Below are 21538 nucleotides of genomic sequence, written 5' to 3'. Positions count from 1 at the left end.
CTTAGCCATGGCCCATGGAGGACTGGATGTCAGTCTCTAGAGAGAGCAGAGGCTCTTCACATGCAACTGACTTCTGGCATGTGAATTCAAAGAAGCTATCTCTATTCTTTATATTTCCAATATTATTTTCCTGTATAAGCAGTCGCAGCATTTGATGCAAGCAATGCACACAAGTGCAATTGATCTGATGCTCTTGCAGATGGAAGAGCTGCTGCACGGTGTGCTAGAGGTCCTTGTTTCTCCCGAAGATTCAGTCTTGCAATGACATGAATCAAAAGGTTCGAGAGCGAGCAAAAACTGCTCCTTGGAGATTTTTCAGTACACTGATCATACAGATTTAAATACGTGCTGCTGTATAGGCAACTCCCATGCAGGGTGTGTGGCAGGAGCTGTGTTCCAGTGATCTCTGATTGCTGGTGGCCTCCTTCACACTGCTCAGCATGGGGCAATTTAGGAGAGCCCCATGGCCACCTTCAACTTATCAGAGCTACAAGACGGTTTTTATGGCCTTTGGCTTCAAGCAGCTGAGGATGTTCAAAGTGGCTGACAGCTACTTGCTTTTGTCATCCCTACAGCTGAAGTCAGGCGTATCCCGTCTCCTAATGTGTGGTCTGGAGTTTGAGGGCTCCTCTGAAAAGCGGCTGGTTCACCTTGCAAAGGTTAATGTTTGGTAGGGCTTTTCTGTGAGTTTGTTTGCTTGGGGTATACATTTGTATACTGTTTGCAAACTGTTTTACCTGTTACTTGGACCACATTGGTAACACACCTTTCTTAGTCCTAGCAGAATAAATACTGTAGCTGGTGTTGCAGACTTTAATAATCTGATATCTACCAGAGTAACTCCAGAGGAAAGCTTTCAAAGGGTAAGTGCTGTTTTGTTACCCCCCATTTTAAATACTAGCTAATAAGGATTCTTTCTAGACCATACATTATCAGTATTTGTCTAATATTTATTAAGGCATAAGGGAAGAGTTACCCGCTTTCAGAATAGTTTTTGTTCCAAGTTTCCACTACATATTTCATGTAAACAAGACATGCAGACTCTATTAACTAGGTTGAAAGGGTTCATGATGTGAGAGTGTCTTTCCAAATTAGCATTGTCTACAAAATGCTTTTAAGGACATCTGTGTTTTTTGTACTCTTAGGCCACATAAACATTTTTTTTTTTCATTTTTGTTTGCTTTTCAGGCAAGAAAAAAGAAGAAATATATAACTAATTTAGAAACATACTTTTCTGGATGTTCCTCACTTACTTTTTTTATTTTTTATTTTTTTCTCCATATTATTTAGCTTTCTGTCTTTCTTTCATTCCTCTTGATGAACCATTCATGTGTTCCTTATACACAGAAGTTATTTTTATATTTTTCAATGTATGCAGTACTGCTAGGGAGCTCTATCTGCCCTTTTAGTTAAACCTTTTTTAAAGAAGGGCCTATCTTTTTTTTTTTTTTTTTCTTTTGTGAAGAAATGATTTTCAGTTTTAAACCATTCATTCAAGGCATTCATATAAATCATATAATCTAATACTGACTTAGCTCTGGCTCTTTCAAACAAGTGGACATGTGCTTAAATTTCCCACTGCTGGGTTCTGAAATTCAGCAAATGCTGTCCTAACAATTATTACCACTGCTAAACCTACAATTACTCTATTAGAACTTTCCTAAAAGATTATACATTTCCAGACAAGAAAATTTAAATGAAATTTATAAAATAAAAAAAAAAGATACTAGATAATAGGAAGGAATCTAAAACATTTTAACAACAACAAACTGTCCCTCAGTCCACATCCCAAAGGGATCTGTGGAAAAATCAATGTCTTGAATTACATCAGTGACTTGGAAGAGATGACTAGGTATTGCTGCTGCTGGGTACTTTTGCTATGCCTTGCTTTCTTCTCCTGTTAGGGCTCTGTCAGATATATGAGTTTATTTTTTTAACAGCTTCTGAAATAATCAAATGATTAGTTCTTTTTAGAATTCACTGTTTTTTTTTTTCAGAAAAATAAAACATGATTTTCTGTCTTTTAGCAATTTTGTACATCTTACACCATTGCCTTATTGGATACTATCAAAATTAGTAACTATTTATTAAGTTCCTTAGATAAGTAGAACTGAAAGCTCAGTCAATGCATGTCAGAGCTGATATGATCATCCAATAGGTTTTTTTTTTTCCACTTGGCTTTCTTACACTACCTAATCTTCAGTGAACTCCCCTTAACATCTGCTTTCACAGAATTCTCCTTAATCCACCTTCATTGTCAGACTGAGTTTTCTTATTTTTTTTTTATTATTATTTTTAGAAATGGAGGAATAATGATGTTTCTGAGAATTTCAATAAGTATAGAAAATGACTGATGGTGGGAACTTGTTTAAGAAGGTTAAAAGGATATTAGGGTAACACAGTCAATGTGAATAGAAGTCTGGAATATTCTGATGTCCTCATAATGACTTAAGTATTGCCTCTGGTGCTGCTCAGATCAAACTATCTCTTTTCAAATTACTTTTGCCCAGAACTTTCAGATTGAAAAATAAAAAATAAGACGTTCATCTGACTCTCTTCTGCAGGAATCTGCTGAAAGTTCCTATAGTATGCAATACTTGTCATACACCTATTACCTGCAAGATGAAACATCTTTGCATCTCCTTTCTGTGTGGATGGTAGGTAGAGCTGTATTTCCTTCATAGCTGACTGGAGATTATGTCCAACTGCAGCTGTGTCATCAGTTTATGCTGTGAATGACATGTAGAGTAGTTTAGTATGGCTGAGTATATCTCAGAGTCATCATCTTGCTCAATTAGAATTGATGCAAGCTGCAAGAAAGAAGATAATCATTTGAGGACACTGAAGGTGTCCTCAAAGACTAAATAAATAAACAAAAAAGATAACCATGGCTGTATGGCCAAAACAGGAAATATTCTGTAGTTTAAGAAGGTAAAACCAAAGAATAACTGAAGAGACTATCAGCACATCCTTTTACAAAGTTAGGCACTCTCACCCATGTTCAAACACATAAAAAGGACTACTACCACAACCACTATATTTTTCTTTGTAAGTTGTTTCCTACAGAAGCATCTGTTGGAAAGTGAGTTAGTCTCAAAAACTTCCTGAAAGAACAACATATTAGAAACTATTCTTCCTTCACTTTGGATGTTTCAGATCCCTTTCTCAGTCTTAGAGACACTCAAAGAGGGTAACTCTGTAGGTATAAAATCCTGGCCCTCCTGTAAAGCCTGTCACTAAATAAATAAATTATAAACAACAACAACAAAAATAAATTAAAAAAAATAATAATAATTTCATGAACTTCTGTGGAGGTAGGATTCATTTTGTGTGTGTACCTCTAAATCCCAGGACACATATGCTTATATAGTTTCAGTAACCAGGCCAGTGGATAGTGCTCAAACAGAAACCTACATTATGTTCTGGCTGCAGTATTTATTGGGTAGTGAAGACTGTGCCATGTAGTTTGAAAGGACTGAGACGCAGCTTTTTCAAATATTTGTGTATATCCTTTTTGCTTCAACAGATAACATTGTCTTTTGCTGAATTTAGAGGAGAGGGAAGGCACTGAGAAGTATGAGGTCATTGAGTGTTCATGCAAGAGTAGAAGAAACTGTGTACTGCTCATCTGGTTTTGTCTACTAAAGGTTACTTCATTTCAAATTTTTTACCTTTGGTTCGGTATGTTTTCAGAAGTTCTAAGGTATGTGCTGAAAGATAAGGAAATTACCAATGAGAAAATGCCATAGAAATTCAAATGTACATACTCTATTTACTGCATCTCCCTCAGATATCAGTGAGGTGTACCTATTGTCTATCTATTAGGCTTACTTTCTCTTTATTTCTGATAACTAGTCATTTATGAATGGTACTAACACTGTAACTCTAAAAAAAAAGCTTTTCAATTAACAAAAATGTTAAAAAAAAAAAAGTACAGATTCCAACATGGGAAAGGTTTAAGCATTTGAAGAAAAGATATGAACAATACAAGAAAAACAAGATTTTAGAAAGACATCTCACTCTGTAGCTCAGGAGAGTAAGAATTGCACATTCCTTTCTACACAAATGTGCTTTATCTCCTCCCCCATTTTCTCCTCTGAAAAACCCTAAACTGTATTGCAAATTATTATCCACTGGCGCAGGACCTGGATCCCTTACAAGTTGGAAACCATTTTATATGCTGTAGATTCTTTTCGGTTTTAAAGCCCTTTGTTGGCTTGTGAACAATAATGACATCAACTCTTGAAATCCAAATCAAGCTCTATTCCCTGTTCCGTAAGTCTTGTAAAGCCAGTAGCATCCGTGTATTGTTTCCAAATGGGATAAGTTTGAAATGACATTTCAGACGAATGAACCGATGTTATGGTTTGTTATTGATTTTTCATCATATCCTTTAAATGTGAGTAGATAACTTTAAGAAGTAGGTTTTGCAATATATAATAAAACATGTTGCAATAAGGACATTTGAACAATATATAATACTTGAATATCTCTCACTCTATGTATATGTAAACCTGAAACTGAAATTAATATTTAAGTTTCCGTATCAATAAAAGCGTAACAGTGTTGTTTTGCAATAGTGATGTGAAGATAATTTTCCATAAGCTAATGTTGGCTGACATTAATTAGGCGCTTATATCATAGCAGTGATATCTGATTGTATGAAAACTAAGGTGTATTCAGTACCTTGCAGAGACTAACTGTTTGTATATAGCATTATATGTTCTTAATATTTATCTCACTAATACAAAATAGCTGATGTTATGAGATGATAAGACTAACTTATTCAGCTGGATTCCACTCTAATTACTCTATGTGCTATTCAGGTGTAAGCTGGTTATGCTGCAAAAGGCATTTCTGAGCTCATATCTCTCATGTAATTGTGTAGATGACAGCTGTGTGTTTAAGGAAGGATGGAAGATAATAAATTCAGTTAATAATAAGATGGGGTAGGCTTTTTATGTCTGATGTTGTTGTTCAAAATTTTAGGTGTTCTAATAAAAAATCTAGAAGACTGGCTAACAAAACCTCACTCCTGTGCTGAGACTCTGTGACCCTTAGAAGGTGTTAAGAGCAAACTTAATGTGGTTTATAAATATAATACTTTTCTGTAACAGTTTTCTTGGCAGTGTGCTGGAAACTGTTCATGAGTTAATTATTATTGAAGTCTTTTAAGGTAGAGGAGTATTGTGAACTGTTTTACATGGTATGCCAAGGGCAGGAAAAGTGTTGTGTTTTTTTTTTTAAGGACTGAAATGGGAGCCAGGGCTTGGTAACTCTTGGACCGTAGAAAGCTGTGATTGGACATGTTTCCAGACCTGCTTAAGTGGGAAAGGATTCGGCATTTTTGGGGTGGGAGAAGATTAGAGCATCTTTGCAAGATTACTGCTGTGCATAGTTTAGAGTGCATAAGCAAAATGATTCACCATGTGGTCATGGGTATTTTGATTAGTGAAAGTTTTCAAAAGTGTTTTAATATATGAAAAAAATAATTGGTAAAAGAACATCTGACGAAGAATAGGGTTGCCACTACAGTTCTATACTGATTCGTCTTACCTAGTCACACTCTTGATGAGTGTTTTCTATTTTTTTTCTCCACTACAACCTGTTTTCTTAAAAGAACTTAGGTCCACTGAAGTACGTAAATGAAGTAGCTTATGGCTTTCCATAAGAGCTGAGCACCAATGCAGGCATGGTGCAGTTCTGTAGCACCATGACACAGGTAGGTCCTGTGTTACATGAACTCTTGCCTAAAGTTTTCTAGATTGGTTGTTAAAATGGCAGTTTCTGGCAGAGACCTGCAGTTTCCATCATTTGGAGTTGTGGGGATGAAGCTCTTAGAAAACGTGGTGTTATTAAGTCTTAAGGTAGAACAAAATTTGTGTAGAGCCACGTTTTTCATTATGCCTTCTTCTAAATAATTGCCATTTAATTATCCTTTTTTTTTGGGGGGGGGGGGGGGGGGAGGAGAGGAGGGAGCAACTTCGTTAACCTTGTCATTTTCAATAAAAAATAATGCAAATGTTCATCACTTTGAATAGCTTTTATAAGTTTTAATTGGATGAATTGATCACAACTTAGAAAATCATGTACATTTAGTCAATAGTGAAGGCCAAAATGAAGTAAAAAAGAAAAAAAACGTGTATAAAAGAAATGTTACAATTAAATCAGGTCAATGGCAGATGACAAAACCATACATTTTCCAGCATTTCAGAGGATGGTTTTCTCAGTAGACCATCAGTTGCCATTGCATTCACCATACAGTGTTTTTCAGTGATGGCTACTAGTGATGGAATAACCAGGTCAAAAAGTTTCAATGAAAATGAGAGAAAACACCACAGAAAAATGAGAGAGAAACAACTATGTTCTTTAAACATTCTATTTTTTCTATCATTCTTTCTTTTCAAAATACTAGAGACGGCTCATGAAAAACTTTTTCTGCTTAGGTCATCACCGATTCGTTATTCTTTTATAAAGATTCATAATAGTTTTTTGTTGTTTATCTTCAGCAATGTAATGTGATTCCAAGGAGAGATGATAATGATAGGAGGAAAGGAATGAATAATAAGAGAGACAGACTATTGGAAACAAAGATAGGGTGTTCATCTAATTGTCTCCATTTCTGACTGTGAAACAGTTACAGAAAGATAGTAGAGAACATTCTTGCCATTTAGCTTTGTGAAACAATGTTTAAACTGTTAGATTCTTCAGGTATGACATGTATGTGGTTGAAAACCCCTAGCTGAACCCTTAAGTCAAAGTTGCTCAATTCCCCTCAAATCCTACCAGAATTAGTAGGCGGCACAGTGTTTTCTTTATGGAGGTACCTCCTTGTAGACTCATATCCCTCACTAGGCAGCCAACTTTGAGATTTTCAGCTACTTTTTTTTTTTTTTTTTTTTTTTTTTTCTTCTCTGTACAATGTAGGCATTTCACATACAGAATTTTGCATTGTTAAGTAATGATGCAGGTTCAGGTGCACAGGTTCAAATCAGGTTCAGATTACCTTAAAGAAACTAGATCCAATCATCTTTTTTTTTTTTCACCCTGCACCAAACAGTCTGATTTTTCCTGTTACTTTGCACAATGATGTTCAGATAACTGTACAAGAGGGAAGACACATCATAAATACAAGAATTACTTCTTTCATGTATGTTCTTGACTGCTTTTATCTATGATGTGGCAAGGAAAGGGGCTGATGAGCACTCATTTCTTAAGGTGTTAGGACACAATGTTAAAGAGCATTCTGGTCCAAGATCAAAGAAATAATAAGTTCATGCCTAAGTTTGTTTACATAGTCTCGTGGACTTATCATATTCTTAATTATGCGCATAAATCCATGATGGAACCAAGGCTGAAATATACCATAGCCCACAGGATCTTGCTTTAAAAAAAAAATAATAAAAAAAGCTGTAAGTCATCTTAAGATGAACAGGTGAAGTGATTTTGTTCCTTCATACTAGCCTTGTAACCTGGAGTATAGATACAACATGGTGTTTTGTTATAACATTTCCACATGAGTGGAGTGACAGCAAAAGAGGGAAGAATAAATGACCCTGGAGAACTTCAGAACCCTTTGATTACCAAACCATTTTACAGGTATAACAATTTTATATCCCTACAAATTGTGGTTTGGAATATGACCTGAATTCTCTTGATATGTTTTTTAAATGTTGTCTTGTTCTAGTTGTTTTATTTTAAGGTTCATTAAATATTACATAAATTTATATAATATATATAGCTTTAGTCATCACTGAAAATTAAATGAAACATGAACTTTTAGGATTTTTTTTTTTGACAAAAACTGAGAAAAAGAAACAACAATGGAGAGGAGATTCTTTTTCACTTTTTTGTTGTTTGGAAATTTTCAAAAATACAGTTTGCCAAGTTAACACATGTCATTTTCAGCTGTGATGTTCAGTGAGTGGGAGGCAAAGAACATGCACAGTTAGAGGGATGCTGTAGCTGTGGAGTGTGATAGAAAAGGTAAATCCTGAAACATAAGAAGTCCTAATGTTTTGTGCAGCCCTCTTCCTTTGTTCTCATCTCTCTGATTACATTCCTTGTTTACATTTGACTGGTCTTTTTGTTTCTGTGCTTCCTTTTGGACCCCTTGTCTTTGGCCATCTCCATCTTTTCAGCAGTTGTCTGACTGCTTTCTTGCAGGTTGCTTGGAGTTAATCCTGTATGTTTACTTTGTATTTTGATGTGATGAGACTTCACCTCTTCCATTCTTTGGCAGGTATTTGTGCACTTAAAATTACTGTTAGAAGAACATCTGTGGTCTGAGCCCAACTGAGCCACAATCCTGACTTCTCCCATTGTTGAAAAATATCAGTATCTTGCACCCCTCCTACAAAACCATTGTGTGCAGGAAATAGGCAGTCGATCCTCATTTCCTTCCCTCAGTTTCAAGTAGTTTAAGAGGACTTGTGAGTCAGCATCTCGTTTCATCATGTATCATCATCTACGTACTCATATCTAGCCCTTTGTGTTTTCGTTATCATATCCCTCCAGCGTCGGCTGATTGCATGTCTCTGCAGGATCTCACCCAGAGCTTGTAAGCCTAGGGAACACTAATTGGCATCGTAATGGCCTGGCTAACCCAACTTTGCTTCATACCAAACCTATGCATTTCTCTAATTTTAGCCGCTTCCAGTCTCTCAGCAGCCGTGTCATCTTCCTGGGCGATCCGTGATAAATGCAATGTGTTCAATGTATTCTGCCTTTATAAAGACTTCCTTTTTGAAATCCAACAGGAGCATAAATCAAGTGGCTATTACAGAGACTGGGGGAGAAAAAAAAAAAAAAAAAAAGAAGGGGGAAAGCCTAGCATTTCTCCACTTTTGCAGCACTGCCAGTACCTCAGTGAAAAGGCACTTTGAATTGTATCGGCACTGCCAGCAGGGCTGCATTCCTGCTGCGGGAGCACATTGCGCTCCCAACACCATTCTGTGACATTATTTCAGGCTGACTCAGGGGGACAGATGTCTCCTACTAAATCATCAACACAAGTGTCTCAAGCATCTGCTTTTTCCTTCGGAGACTTAACATTTCAGTGTTCAACAGGCCTGATCCTGCTTAAAGTGGTGAATACTTTCCTTTGATCTGCTTAGCAAGCAGATCCCACAAGGCAGCCTTACAGTTCGTTCACCCTTGTTTTGAAGGGCCCAGAATAATGACTAACACAGTCAGTCAGCCTCGAGATATTAATCCTTGTCCTCCCTAAGTTACTGCATGCTAACCCTTTGGATACTACCTTGCAAGCAGTGTTCACCAGACATTTCTCAGGACTCCATTTGATGACATTCCCTGCATTCCTGGCATCTTTGCTTTCCTCCTATGACTCTTAGCTTTCTACACCTTTTTCCAGGGCCACTGCTCACTCCATTTAGGTTTAAAGTTCAAAAGCAACATGTTTGGCAGCTGTTTCCTTTCTCCCTGGTACCTTTCTCATTACAGTAGAGATTGGCTCCTGAAATCCATTTTTCTCCATGTAATATCCCTTCCTGCTCGCACCTGCAGTTAATGGGGCTGTTAATGTTAAATTAAATAAGTTAATGGGGCAACCATTCCTTAGCTGTGTGCAGTGTCCGAGCCCCATTTTCCACTCTCCTCCTTGGCCTCTAACATTTTCCACTTTTCACCAGAAGAAATTACTTAAGCTCTTTTCTTGATTTTCTCCATATTACCTTTATGTCTCTACCTGCCTCTATTAATCTGTTTCTTTCTCTGTTAACCCAACCTTGACAAGAGTTGGTACCACTTCTATTCTGGCTATTTTCATTTACAGCTCGTGAAGACTTAATACCAGTTTCAGTAGGAGCCTCCCTTTGGTGTCGGATAGCAAAAACCCCTGTCGTTCTTCCCCTCACTGGGACAGACCCACCACATGTAGGTCACCCTCATGCTAGTGAAGCTGGCCGAATGCTGATCATTCAAATCAGCTGAGGATGTCATGTACAGATGTGAAGTCATGGGCTCTGCACAACTCCATTTAGTAGGAGGTGCAGGATCTTATCTGCTGGCCAGCAGAGGTTGCTCAGAGCACGTTAGCTGAGTGTTCAGTTCTCTACAGCTCTTTAATTCTTAGTGAGTCCCATCCAAAGTTTTCTAATCTTATGTGGGATTTGCTTCAAATTCCTATTTCTCCCCTCACATGGGTTATTTGCTGTGATGCCTCTTGTGGTACAGTGGTGGAGTCAGCGAGGGAAGCAGATGGGGTATTGTCACAGGAGCCCGTACCCTTGCTGCATTTGGAAGTCGCAAAGCACTCTTTGAATTCATTTCCCATCGTTGTGCACTATATATATCCACATGCATGCCTGCAGTTGGAAAAAAAAAGAAAAAAAGAAAAGCTCTTCCACAATCTATGAGGAAAGGAAGAAATAGATCATTGCTAGTTTCCCTCTTTAAATACCCTTGAGGTCATCAGACTGCTGATGAAGGCATTGGTGTGGTGTTGAGTTTGGAAAGGAATATAGAAAGTTAAGAAATATTTTGGAAAGTTCCAAGTGAAGCCATGCTTCAAGGTTTGAAGTCAGACCCAACTGTCTTCAAATTTCATTCATAAGGTCTTTATGTGGGCTGCAGTAATGGTCTTGATTACATTTCTCCAATATGGGCATGCCTAGATCTTCTTTGGGTGATCCAAAGTTTGCTGTATAACACTATGGAGGCCTCTTCTGCTTCCTGGTGCCACCTTGTGCAGGAGTCAGTGGATCTTTCTGCTGCACTACTGTTGTCACTCTGTGTTTGTGTGTGGTTCTTTTTTTTTTTTCTTTTTTTTTTCTTTTTTTTTTTTTTTCTGCCAGACTGTATTTATTCAGAGATTGATGACTCAGTCCTGCATCACATACAGCAAATTTCAGAACAACTCTGGTAAGAGGAGGGAGGAACTTCTGGATCTAGGTGGACTAGTTTTATATATTCTAACTATGAATCCTCATCCAACTATTTGGAATTAAAATAAACACGTTGTTATGATAAAAAGAGGGGGAGAGCAGCATTTTCGCTGAATTAGGGGTGGGGAGGGTTGCTGACTCTTTCAAGCATCCTCATTTCCTTACCCTCCCTTAGGTCAGAATGGATGTTACACTTCCTTTGGGAGTAGGAAAGTCAAGAGAAAGAAGATGCAATTGTAATTCCCCACTAGGGTGAAAGGGTTTAAGGAAATTGAGTAGCTCAAGTTGGTTTTATGCAATAGCTTTAAGGAAGGCAACAGATGAACACTTGATTCTGCCATTCTGCAGAGTAATGTCCCTTCCAAAGTGTGGTCTTGAGATGTGATGCAGACCAAACCTCCAGCAGACATGCAGCATAATTTTTGTTCTTTGGGTGTCTTGTGTATTTGGCATTGAGATGAGATTTTGTCCTTAGAAAATCCATAGCTTTTTTTATTATTATTTTTTTATTTTTTAAGTCAGAGTAGTTTAATTAAAGGTCAGACAGAACTTCTTAGGTTTGTGGGGTGGTGACATTATAAAAGAAAGAAAAAAATGTAATACAGTTTCAGTATTACTCAAACATTAGCAACAGACTGTTTTGTCTGTGTGGTTTGGAATTGGAACCCATCCAGTTGTTGCCGGAAGGCTACATTTAATTTGTACTGTTTGCATAAATGGCTTATTTGTAGAAATCACATTTTACTTGAACAATTCTAAATGATACATTTCTCATGGGGAGAAAAATGATCTATTGTTCACTTCAAATAAAATGGTACTGCCCTTCCAAAATATCCAATAGACAAAGTCATGAAAAATCTGAGTGTACTTGTATGTCGCATATCTCATCCCAAGAATCAACTCTCCTATGCTCATATTCCCTAGGTTTGTAAAATTCAAAAGATTCTTTGAATTAGTCTCTTAATTATGATGTTGGCATTATAATTACTTGCTAAGTAAGATTCCTTAACAATAACGTCCTTGTTATCAGAGCAGTTGTGCTCCTTTGCCCGGTGCGAATAGTTGCACGTTCTGATCGGGGCAGGAGCAGTTGTCGTGGGAGCCTGGCGCTCGCTGGGAGAGGAATCCAGCACTCAGAGAAGGTTGTTTAGGGCACTGTACAAAATCTCTTCTACCCCCACCTCCAGCCCGCGGGCAAATGTAGACTAAGGAGAGCATAGGACCTCTGCCTATAAAGACTCAAACATCAGCGGGCAATTTTCCCTCCAATTCTCATCGCATTCATGTGATTGGGAAAAGATATTTGTTTGTTTGTTTTGGCCTTTAAACCCATTTTAGCACATTTTCACAGTGTATATTCTTTAAGACTGGATGTGAAATAGTAAAAAGACATGACTGGAGAATATTTTTTAATCATACCATAGTTAATATTTTACTCTTTTGTAAATTGGATTCATCAAGAATAATGTAATATTTCTAAGTTCTGATTAAAGGATTCCATGTCTTTGTAGTAAGTGAGAAACCAACACAGTATTGCAATGACTGTTGCTAACTCCAACCAAGAGTTGTATCATTGCTTTGGAAGAATGCATATTTTGCCACTTCTTGTCAGATATGGTTGCTAGATACACGTCTGAATCTGTGTGGCTAAACTCTCTCCCATTCTCTTTTATCACAGAGACGTTTCCCATTTCTTTGACATACCTCCATAGGTAGCATTTCTGAACTGAGTCCAGCGAAGTTTCTGAGAATATTGCATATTAACTATTGATAGAACATGATGTTCCCTAGCACATATGCCTTTTCTTTATTATTTTTGAGTGCTCTCTTCTCTTCTCTTCTCTTCTCTTCTCTTCTCTTCTCTTCTCTTCTCTTCTCTTCTCTTCTCTTCTCTTCTCTTCTCTTCTCTTCTCTTCTCTTCTCTTCTCTTCTCTTCTCTTCTCTTCTCTTCTCTTCTCTTCTCTTCTCTTCTCTTCTCTTCTCTTCTCTTCTCTTCTCTTCTCTTCTCTTCTCTTCTCTTCTCTTCTCTTCTCTTCTCTTCTCTTCTCTTCTCTTCTCTTCTCTTCTCTTCTCTTCTCTTCATACCTTCAATATGTAGAGGTTATTCTCTTTTAATTCTATTGTTCTCCTTTTTCCTTTCCTGTTAACAATTATCTCTCCCCCTCCCCTTCTTTTCTCTCTTTGATCCACAGGTTTTGCAGTGCATGTTGGTCTCCCTTCATTCAGAACTTGACATTCAAAGGTACTTGATGAAAATTGAATCCTCTCAGAGAGTTAGTACTGTACTTTCTTTTTTCTGCACTCTGCTGTGGATTGAGTTTGTTACCTTTTAACTGTGTGTGGTTTGCATCACAACTAGTGCTCTCAAATAAATACGGATCTGCATGCTTTTTCCCTCTGAAAGTGGTGTCATTCATATAGATTAATTGCATATGGGAGTGTGATGCATCCTTTGATGATTTTTTAATTTTGATTTTTCCTTTAATAGCATGATAGACATGAAGTCCACGCTCTTGTCCTAGATAGATGTTTTGAAATCCACCAACATTTGGTGGGAGGTCCTAGATAAATAAGTGATCGCTACCAGCTGTCCCAATTCTAACTTCATTTATGTATTTATTACACATTTGGAACAGAGTTGAGGGATAAAAGTCTTTCTGCAAAGTTAAGGACAGATCTGTGAATGCAGGGGCAAATATTTCTGTATTTGATATGCAAAAAAGCTTGGTTTCCAACTTGGAAATTGATCTTTTTGTGGGAATTTAAGTTGAAGGAATACACTTGCTGCAGATTCAAATGGGATAATGGCTGGAGAGCAGTGTAGTGGGCCCAGCTAAAATATAAATTAACATTTAAAAGAGCCTCCATTGAGAAGATGTTAATGTTTCACATGTGCCTCTGCATCTTGGGGCAGCACTTTCCTTTCCTGACATCATCCCCTGCTGTCATGCAGATTTGGAAGTGTTTCCCTTTTGCTGCACCTTGCATCTCAATGTAAGGGGGGGCTGACATAAGGCCACAGCTCTTCAGAGCTCTTGCTCAAATACCGCTTGCACCTCTGAAGTCGCCTGTATCTCAGCTCTTGGTCTGTCGAGTACCTCTTCCATTCCTGTATGACTTGCTACGTGGATGTCTGCTACAGTAATGTTTTTTTCCCTTGGTGTAGTGAACATGCACACACCTTTTAGACACGTATGTGCCACTGCGTGGGTTTTTTTTGCAGCCAAAAGCACAACCATGCAAGTGCCAGGCCAACACGTGTATAATAAGGAAGGAGGCCTCTGAGCGTGCACTGTGTGCAGCAACTTTATTTGCACCTGATTTGTCACTTCCCCACTGGGCTTGTTTTGACTTAGAAAATGTAAATGCGCCAATAAAAATGCTGACCACAGGGAACAGTGGGAGCGGCAGAGGTGTGGGGGAGCAGGGAGGCTTCTCCCTCATGTGCTAAGGAGATGGCCTGGAGGGAGGGAAGAAGGAGCACAAGGGCATGGTGGCAAGTCAGCAAGGAGGCTGAGAAGCTCGGCTCTTGCACAGCATCCCTCCTGCCCCTCCTCGGGACAAGCAGACCCATCCCTCCTACTCACCAGCCTCAGCAGTGAGGTCTTTTTTATTTTTTGGGTTATTTCTAAAATAGCATGTTAATGAAGAACTCCTTCACTTTTAGAACACAGAAAAACAGGTTTTTCCAGGACAGCTTTGAGCTGGAGCCCGCACCGTGTTCCTTTGCTTTGGGAAACAGACACCACAAAAACAGACCCTCCTCCTGTTTTCCCTAGGCACATGTGTGGGAGAAAAGGGATGGGTAGATAATCATTTCTTGAATCAGAACACACCATCCCCTAGGTACATCTAGGCATCTGGTATTTATTCTTTTTTTTTTTTTTTTTTTTTCCTTTTTCCTTTTTGCATGTGGTTTCAAGCATGTAAGGATCTTTCCCCTTTAATCAGCATAATGACAGTTTTTGTTTAAATCATCCCTTTTCATCTTGAGCGTTCTCATGACAGTTCTGGGGGTTATGTAGGTAGGAGTTACCTCACCCACTGCTGATGAAATGCAGCCACCTCCTGGATGGAACAAGGGGTCATTCTGTCCCATGAATGCTTCACAGTAGGGTTTTTAGGAGGGAAAAGAGAAACAGCTTCCAACTGAGCTGCCATAAGATTTTAATTAAGACAAATGTTGGTGTCCAGGCTGAAATTTACAGATAACTTACTTAAACAAAGTAATAATAAACTGAGGCGATGGTGCAAGAATATGAGAGAGACTGGGAAAGAACAGATTTTGCTGTAAGCAAAATTGATGGGGCCATGGAAGGCTCTGCAGAGAAAAATGGTGAGGTGATCAGTCACTTCTTACATTTAGCTATCACGTATAAATAAATACTTCATATCACATTAGAATAAAGCAGAGAGACATATGACTTTATTTTAAAATGAAAGATTTCTTTCATTCAGTGTGATTTCTGCTTATTACCAGTGGGTGACTATTTGTTTTGTCTATCGTTTTACTTTAATTTCCACCCTAAAACCTCAGACTGGCATCTGTAAAAAGAAAAAATCCTGGGATTCGGGTAGAAACGTACTGAGAAATATTTCTGTGCTTCAGCAGGGATGACTTGGGTTTTTTTTTCTGTTTTGTGTTTTATATTTTGCGTATTCAAGAGATGCCACAGCATGTTGCATATTTCAGTCTGGACTTGTCTGGACCAATTAAGCTGCTCTTAGACGGGCTGCTGAGTTCCTGAGGGCAACATTTTCAAATGCAAGTTCCTCCAATTAAACATCTGAATAAGAGGTCTGGCAGTGTAAGTGCTGAGCACCTACAGCTTTTATTGCGCCTAATGAATATCTTTACTGCAAAAATGCCGCTTTCCAGAAAAGCAGGCTTCAATGTATCTGGGTGCTTAAAGTTAGGAACCAAAAATTGAAAATGTTGCTCCCTGGTAGTCCTTTATAACAGGGTTGCATGAAAAATTCCCCTGCTAACGTGGAGGATCACCCTTCCGAAGTGTGAGCCACGGTGCTGAGCGGGGAGCGCAGGAGTCGGCAGCCTGCGGACGCCCTGCTCGCTGATTCACCGGCCTCAGGATTAACAGAAATGGGTTTTGGCGGCTTGCCACAGCAGGGAGCACGCAGCTGGCCACCAACGGGAGCTAGCAAGGCTCCTGGGAAAACGTGCAGATTTTTCGGATGATTTGGATATCATTCCAGCCTAAAAATACGGCTGATGGATCCTGACACATAATTAGATGTGGTTTTTATCTGCCAGCTGAAAGAAACAGTGATCAGCATCAGTGAATACAGAGAGTGGTGATAAAGATCCTGCTATAAGCAGAGTTTTGCCTTCAGATAAATTCACAGAAAGGAGCGGAACTGTCACTTGGTGTGGCATCTCATGTTAGCCACCTGCTGGAATGCCACATTGCTGGGACTGAACGTCACCAGGATTTGGTGCAGCACCTTCCTGTGACTCCTGGTGCTGCGGGCTGAGTTATCTTCTCCTGTGCTTTCTTTTACGTTTTGTGTTTGAAATACATGTCTTGCAGCCAGACACATCCACTAGTGCTTCGTCAGGCGTCAGCAATTGTGTAAGTAATGCCCACAGCATATGCATGGTGCTGAGGGGCAGTTGCCCTCCCACTCTCTTCAACCCTCGAGAGCAGAGCCACTGTCTCAGCATGGTACCATTTCCAGCTGAAAGAGTCCAAAAGGAACACGCCATAGGATTTCCCATCTCATAATTGTGAAATAATGCATGGAGAAAAGGGAGCTTGTCATGAAAATGGTTTTATGTTGCATTCAGCTGCTGAATCACATCCCCACCCCAGTTCTCCCAGACCAAAGACATTTTGTCTTTTCACAAGTGAAAATCTTTTACAGGAGGCCCGGCCCGTTGCCTCTGTGTGTCTGTATGTGTGTGTTTGAGGGAGTATCCAAATGCATTCACTGCATAGAGGCAAAACAAACTTTATGTAGGTGTGTAAGAACATGTGGATAGTACCCATTTTCTCTCCAACAGCAGTATGTCCCTAGTAGCATATCCAGACAAGTAAAATCTTGTAGTGGTTATCATATAGGACCCAAAGACTCTGTATCTTTGGGAGAAGCAGGCCCTTCCTTAAGACAACCATCATTTGGATCTGACACAAATGGGATGAAGAAATATTATTGTTATGGTAATAAGAGCACATGTGCTGTGACAATAATTCAGACTTAATAAACTCATCATACGTTAAATGCAGCCTGCTTAAATGCACATTTGCAGTCCGTCACACATCCAGTAGTCATCTCTGGCACAAGTCACAGGAGAAATAGTTTATCTGTAAGTCCAGAAAAACAGGTTTCCGTTTTTCTTTTAATTTTTCTTCTTCCTTTTTTTTTTTTTTTTTAAACATCAAGAAGACACTCAAATGTTTGTTTTGTTTTGCCTATGTTAAGTGTGTTCTTTAGATCACATGCTTAAAAAAGAGGTATTTTACTAGGGCTGTACTATTTTTTGATGTCTTTGTTTACCATTTGCACACTGCCAGGAGTGCTGGCAACTCTGAAGATGTGTGTGATAATATTCTTCTCCTAAAGAGATAACTTTATGTCAAGATAAAGTTCCTGGAAGTTCCTGGAGACAGGAAATATATTTCATCTCTTGATCAAGAGATGAAATTAAATCCTTCTTCAGGTTTAGGGGCCATAACCTACGTTTTTTTGTGTGTGTGTGTCTGAAAATGCATGAAGCAAATTTTCAGGAGAGTTTTTTGGAAAGGTAATGAATGAAAACAATTTGAATATATAGATTAGCATGGAGTATAACTGTAAAATGAGCATAGGATGTTATGAAGAGCAGAGCAATAGGACTGGGTAGGCCAAAGGATGAGGGGTTCATGGAAGCAAATGGGAGCAGGGGAGCAGAAGCAGCAGCTTGCTCCCTTCAAAGAGGGATGTCTCTAGTGTGCCTGCTGGCTGTATGGCCGGCACTTTGCCTTAGTCAGGCACTTTCTGGTCTCACTGCTCATTATTTGAAATGTTACTGAATTCAGAGAGCCCTGGACTTTTTTTGAATCTTTTTCGGAGTCAGTAAAACTACAGCAGATACATGAGAAGTGCATACTTCGGACAAGCTGTAGCAGGCAGACGTCAGTCGTGAGGCATGATTAACCATGGTTTTAATTCTTGATCAAATCCCAAGAGCAGTTAGAAAACACCACATCTTCCGTAACTGCTACCTCCATGTGTTACACTTAAACATATACCCTGAAAAGGTTACAGAGATGTATATCCTTGCATACTAAATTTAATAAAATAGTAATCTCAAAGAAATCTGTAATTATATCTAAGATTTCACCAGAATTCCCATTTATTTTGCCTTTCCTTTTTGCTGAGTTTCCTACCCAGTGTTAGCAGAGACAAGATCTTTTTATCAGAGAAGTCCTGAAATAGGTTAAGCTCCACTCAGCTGGCTAAAAAATCAGGCTCATTGCACAGAGAAACGTTCAGAGGGATGTCTCCCAACATATAGCTGTGGGGAGAAGACCATTGCTGACTGAGGAAATTGTAGCCTAAACAGTATTGGCACAGGGAAAAAGAGAGCCCTGGTGCATACTTCTGAGCCTGCTTCTGGTTTGGGGCATTTAGCCCAGAGGTGTGGCTAGGAAAGTGCTGGCGTTTCATTGGTTTTGCATGCATGTGTGCAGTGTCTGTTTACAGATGGCTTGGGTTTGGGTGGTTCTACCTCTCTGTGAGCAGCTTGACCTTTCTTCTCTTTTGAGTAATATGTTTTTTGCTAGCAGGCTTATTAAAAAGGCAGCCACCCCGGCACAGTAATGTCCAGTTCATTGCTTTTACTGGATCTGTGCAACATGCAGTTATGGTACCACCCTGCTCCAGGGGCAGCCGTCCATACTGTGACTCTGCCTGGGTTCTCATGTTTCCTGAAACATGGGCTATATGGTGAATATTTATTTTGTAAATGCTTGTACTGCACACTACTTACCCCAAAATGACTAAAGGGACACTTCTGAAATACTAAGTTTTTGATATATATATATTTTTAATTTTGTTTGTGAACATATTTAAACATATGGGAAAATATATAAAGTATGATTTAGTAAGTACTTCTTTGTGTCATCTGTCTTATTTATTTGATTTTGATGTCAACAAGGTGAATTGCACCCCTCCCTACAAGGTCTGGGTAATGCTGAATGTTTCTGCCCCTCTTTCTGCAGCTATCTTTACAAGTCCTTGCTCTTTATGGCTCCATAAACGTTGCTTGTCCTCTCCCCACTTCATGGGCTGGTTAAGAAATGCTGACTAGGAATGTGCTTGCTTATTAAGTAGCATTAAGCCTAGTGCTCGCTGCCAAGAATAAAATTGATTTCTTATCAAATACATACTCATATCCGTGTTATTTGAATAACCCCTGTTGTTATTGTTTGAGGATTTTTTTTTAAATCTGTTTAAAATTCAGAATTACACCTGAAATACAATGGTTACATGAGCTGAGCATGAGAAATAGCTTGTAACCTTTCACAACGGGTATTTGTATATAGGTAGATCACAATAATAGCTTGCATTGGTTTTACATTTATGCAACTCCTCTTTCAAACATGGAAATAGTATGGATTTATACCATGTTAAGAGGAGGTCTGAGCCTCATGTCTGAGCAGAACCCATGATGTGCCTCTGCCTTGCTTTGGTAGGGTCCAATTCACTTCATGGTGTTGCAGTTTTGGGGCTGTGGAATGAGTACTGCTGAAAAGTGGTGCTTTTTTTTTTTTTTCAGCCCAGGAGGGTCAAATGCCATATGTTAGGTCCTAAAGAACTGCCTCAGGGACAACCAAAGAAACATAGCATTGCTGAGGTTGTCTCCACCCGTGCATTGGCAGGAAACGCTGGTCAACTGCACAGCTGAGATTGTGTCTAGTTGCTTGTGGTAATGGAGTATTCCCTAACTGCTAAAATATGCACCTGTTCATATGTGTGGATAAACTACATGCGGTATGCAACTGCATGTCTCAGATGGCATGTGAGGATTCAACTGAAAGAAAAAAAAAAAAAAAAAAGAAAGCAAAGCAAAATAGGCTTGATTCATATTCTGAGAATATTTTTTTCTTAAAGAAACAAAAATTTCCCAACAAATTCTAAATATAACAATATTTTGCAGGTTGATTTTGTTGTGTTTGTTTATTTTTTTTCTTTTTTCTTTTTTTTCAATCTGGTTTTATTTTTTAGTTATGTCTTTCTATAAAGTGAGCATTCTGATATGCCTTGTAACTTTCTATTAATGGATACACACAGATAAGTTATTAGTAGTACAAGGAGTGAGGAAGCTGTAATGACCTGACTTGGTTGTACTCCTGTGGTATGCCTGTGTAAATGAAATATTTCAGCAGTGATGGTTCCCAAGCCATTTTGGAAAGTTGAATGAAGAAATACTGAGTAATCAAATTCTTTTTCTGTGTTTGCAAGTCATTTGTCACCTCTGTAAGCTTTCAGGCACAAGTCCCTGTATTTACAACCTGCAGACTAGTGCTGACCATGGAAGAGGCACTTCAAAGCATACTTTAGTTTACTGAGAACAAATGTTGTTAGCTTTAACTCCTGCAAAAATGCAGTGCTCTTGAATAACTTCACTGCGGGACATTGGATAATACCTAATATTTTATTATTAACATTTGAGAAGTGAAAAGTTCTGGAGGATTTAGCTTTCTCTTGAGGTATTTATAATTTATTATAGTTTGTGAGCAACTGGACAACTTGGCAACAACAAGCTTCAATAGCCAGCTAATGAAAATCTAATAAAAGCTAAAGTTCTTCATACATTCAAAGTCACACAGGGAATATTATGTAATCCGTGCTATTGCTGAAACAAGCTCACCTCATCTCACTTTAAAAAAAAACACTGAAGGAACCAGATGTCAGCAAGATATGTCATCTTGGCTTTTTAGAAAGAGGCAAAAACATTTCTGGATCTTGCCAGCATCTTCAAATCTAGAGTTGGAGTTGATTTTAATACAGGGGATGTTTAATGTAGTAACATCTGACCTTAAATGATAGAGAAAAGAAAAGCATAGGCATTTTATGACATCTTGTGCCTGGTACTGATTATAGGCCTTTATAAAGTTCGTATTTGCATACTACTTTTGGGACAGAGTGAGCTTGCTTTGCTTTGAATTTCTGCTTGTACAATGTCTGTTCTAGTTCGTAGTGATAGAGAGTTTGCTTGAGAGACTGGAAAATTATTCTTATAGAGTAATATTAAATCTGGTGGAGGGAGTTTCACTGAACAGAGCAAACATTACTAAGTATATTTCTTCATGCAACCTCTCCTTGTAGAAAGCACTTACAATATCACTTATAGTCAGCAAAAATTGTTCAGTACATTGTATCTCCTATTGAATGTGTTTTTATTACACATATCTTAGAGTAATAGAGAGTCAGTAGAAGTGCCCAGAAGAAACCCTCTCTCTCCTATGAGAGTCTGCTTTTTTGGATACTGTGTTTAGCGATTTAGTAATGTGATTGCCCAATAAAAATCGTAGTTAATTTGGTCAGTTAATGAAGACATTTCTGATTTTGAAACAAAATAATTATTTATGAATTTGCGTAGAAATGCTGGATGGCTAATTTGGCCTTGC

The 21538-nt window shown here is 38.5% G+C and overlaps 1 protein-coding gene across 19 annotated transcripts in view; it reads left to right on the top strand.

The window, feature by feature from the left end:
• The window catches only part of KIAA1217, a 373099-nt gene that overhangs the window by 243253 nt on the left and 108308 nt on the right, over window positions 1-21538 (top strand). For 13 of the 19 annotated variants that reach the window (XR_014316991.1, XR_014316992.1, XR_014316993.1 and 10 more), the window contains one exon: window positions 13097-13177. The exons of 5 other annotated variants lie outside the window; for them this stretch is intronic. Coding sequence is in view for 10 of the 14 variants with exons in the window: in XM_082754186.1 (XP_082610312.1) it covers window positions 13097-13177 (81 nt within the window). In the remaining 4 variants the exon portion in view is untranslated. The remainder of the gene's footprint in view (window positions 1-13096; window positions 13178-21538) is intronic. One more of the 19 variants, XM_082754170.1, reaches the window with a different exon arrangement.

Source organism: Aythya marila (assembly GCF_965140915.1).
Source record: "Aythya marila genome assembly, chromosome: 2".
Classification (NCBI taxonomy): domain Eukaryota; kingdom Metazoa; phylum Chordata; class Aves; order Anseriformes; family Anatidae; genus Aythya; species Aythya marila.
This window is presented reverse-complemented; position numbering and strand designations above follow the sequence as displayed.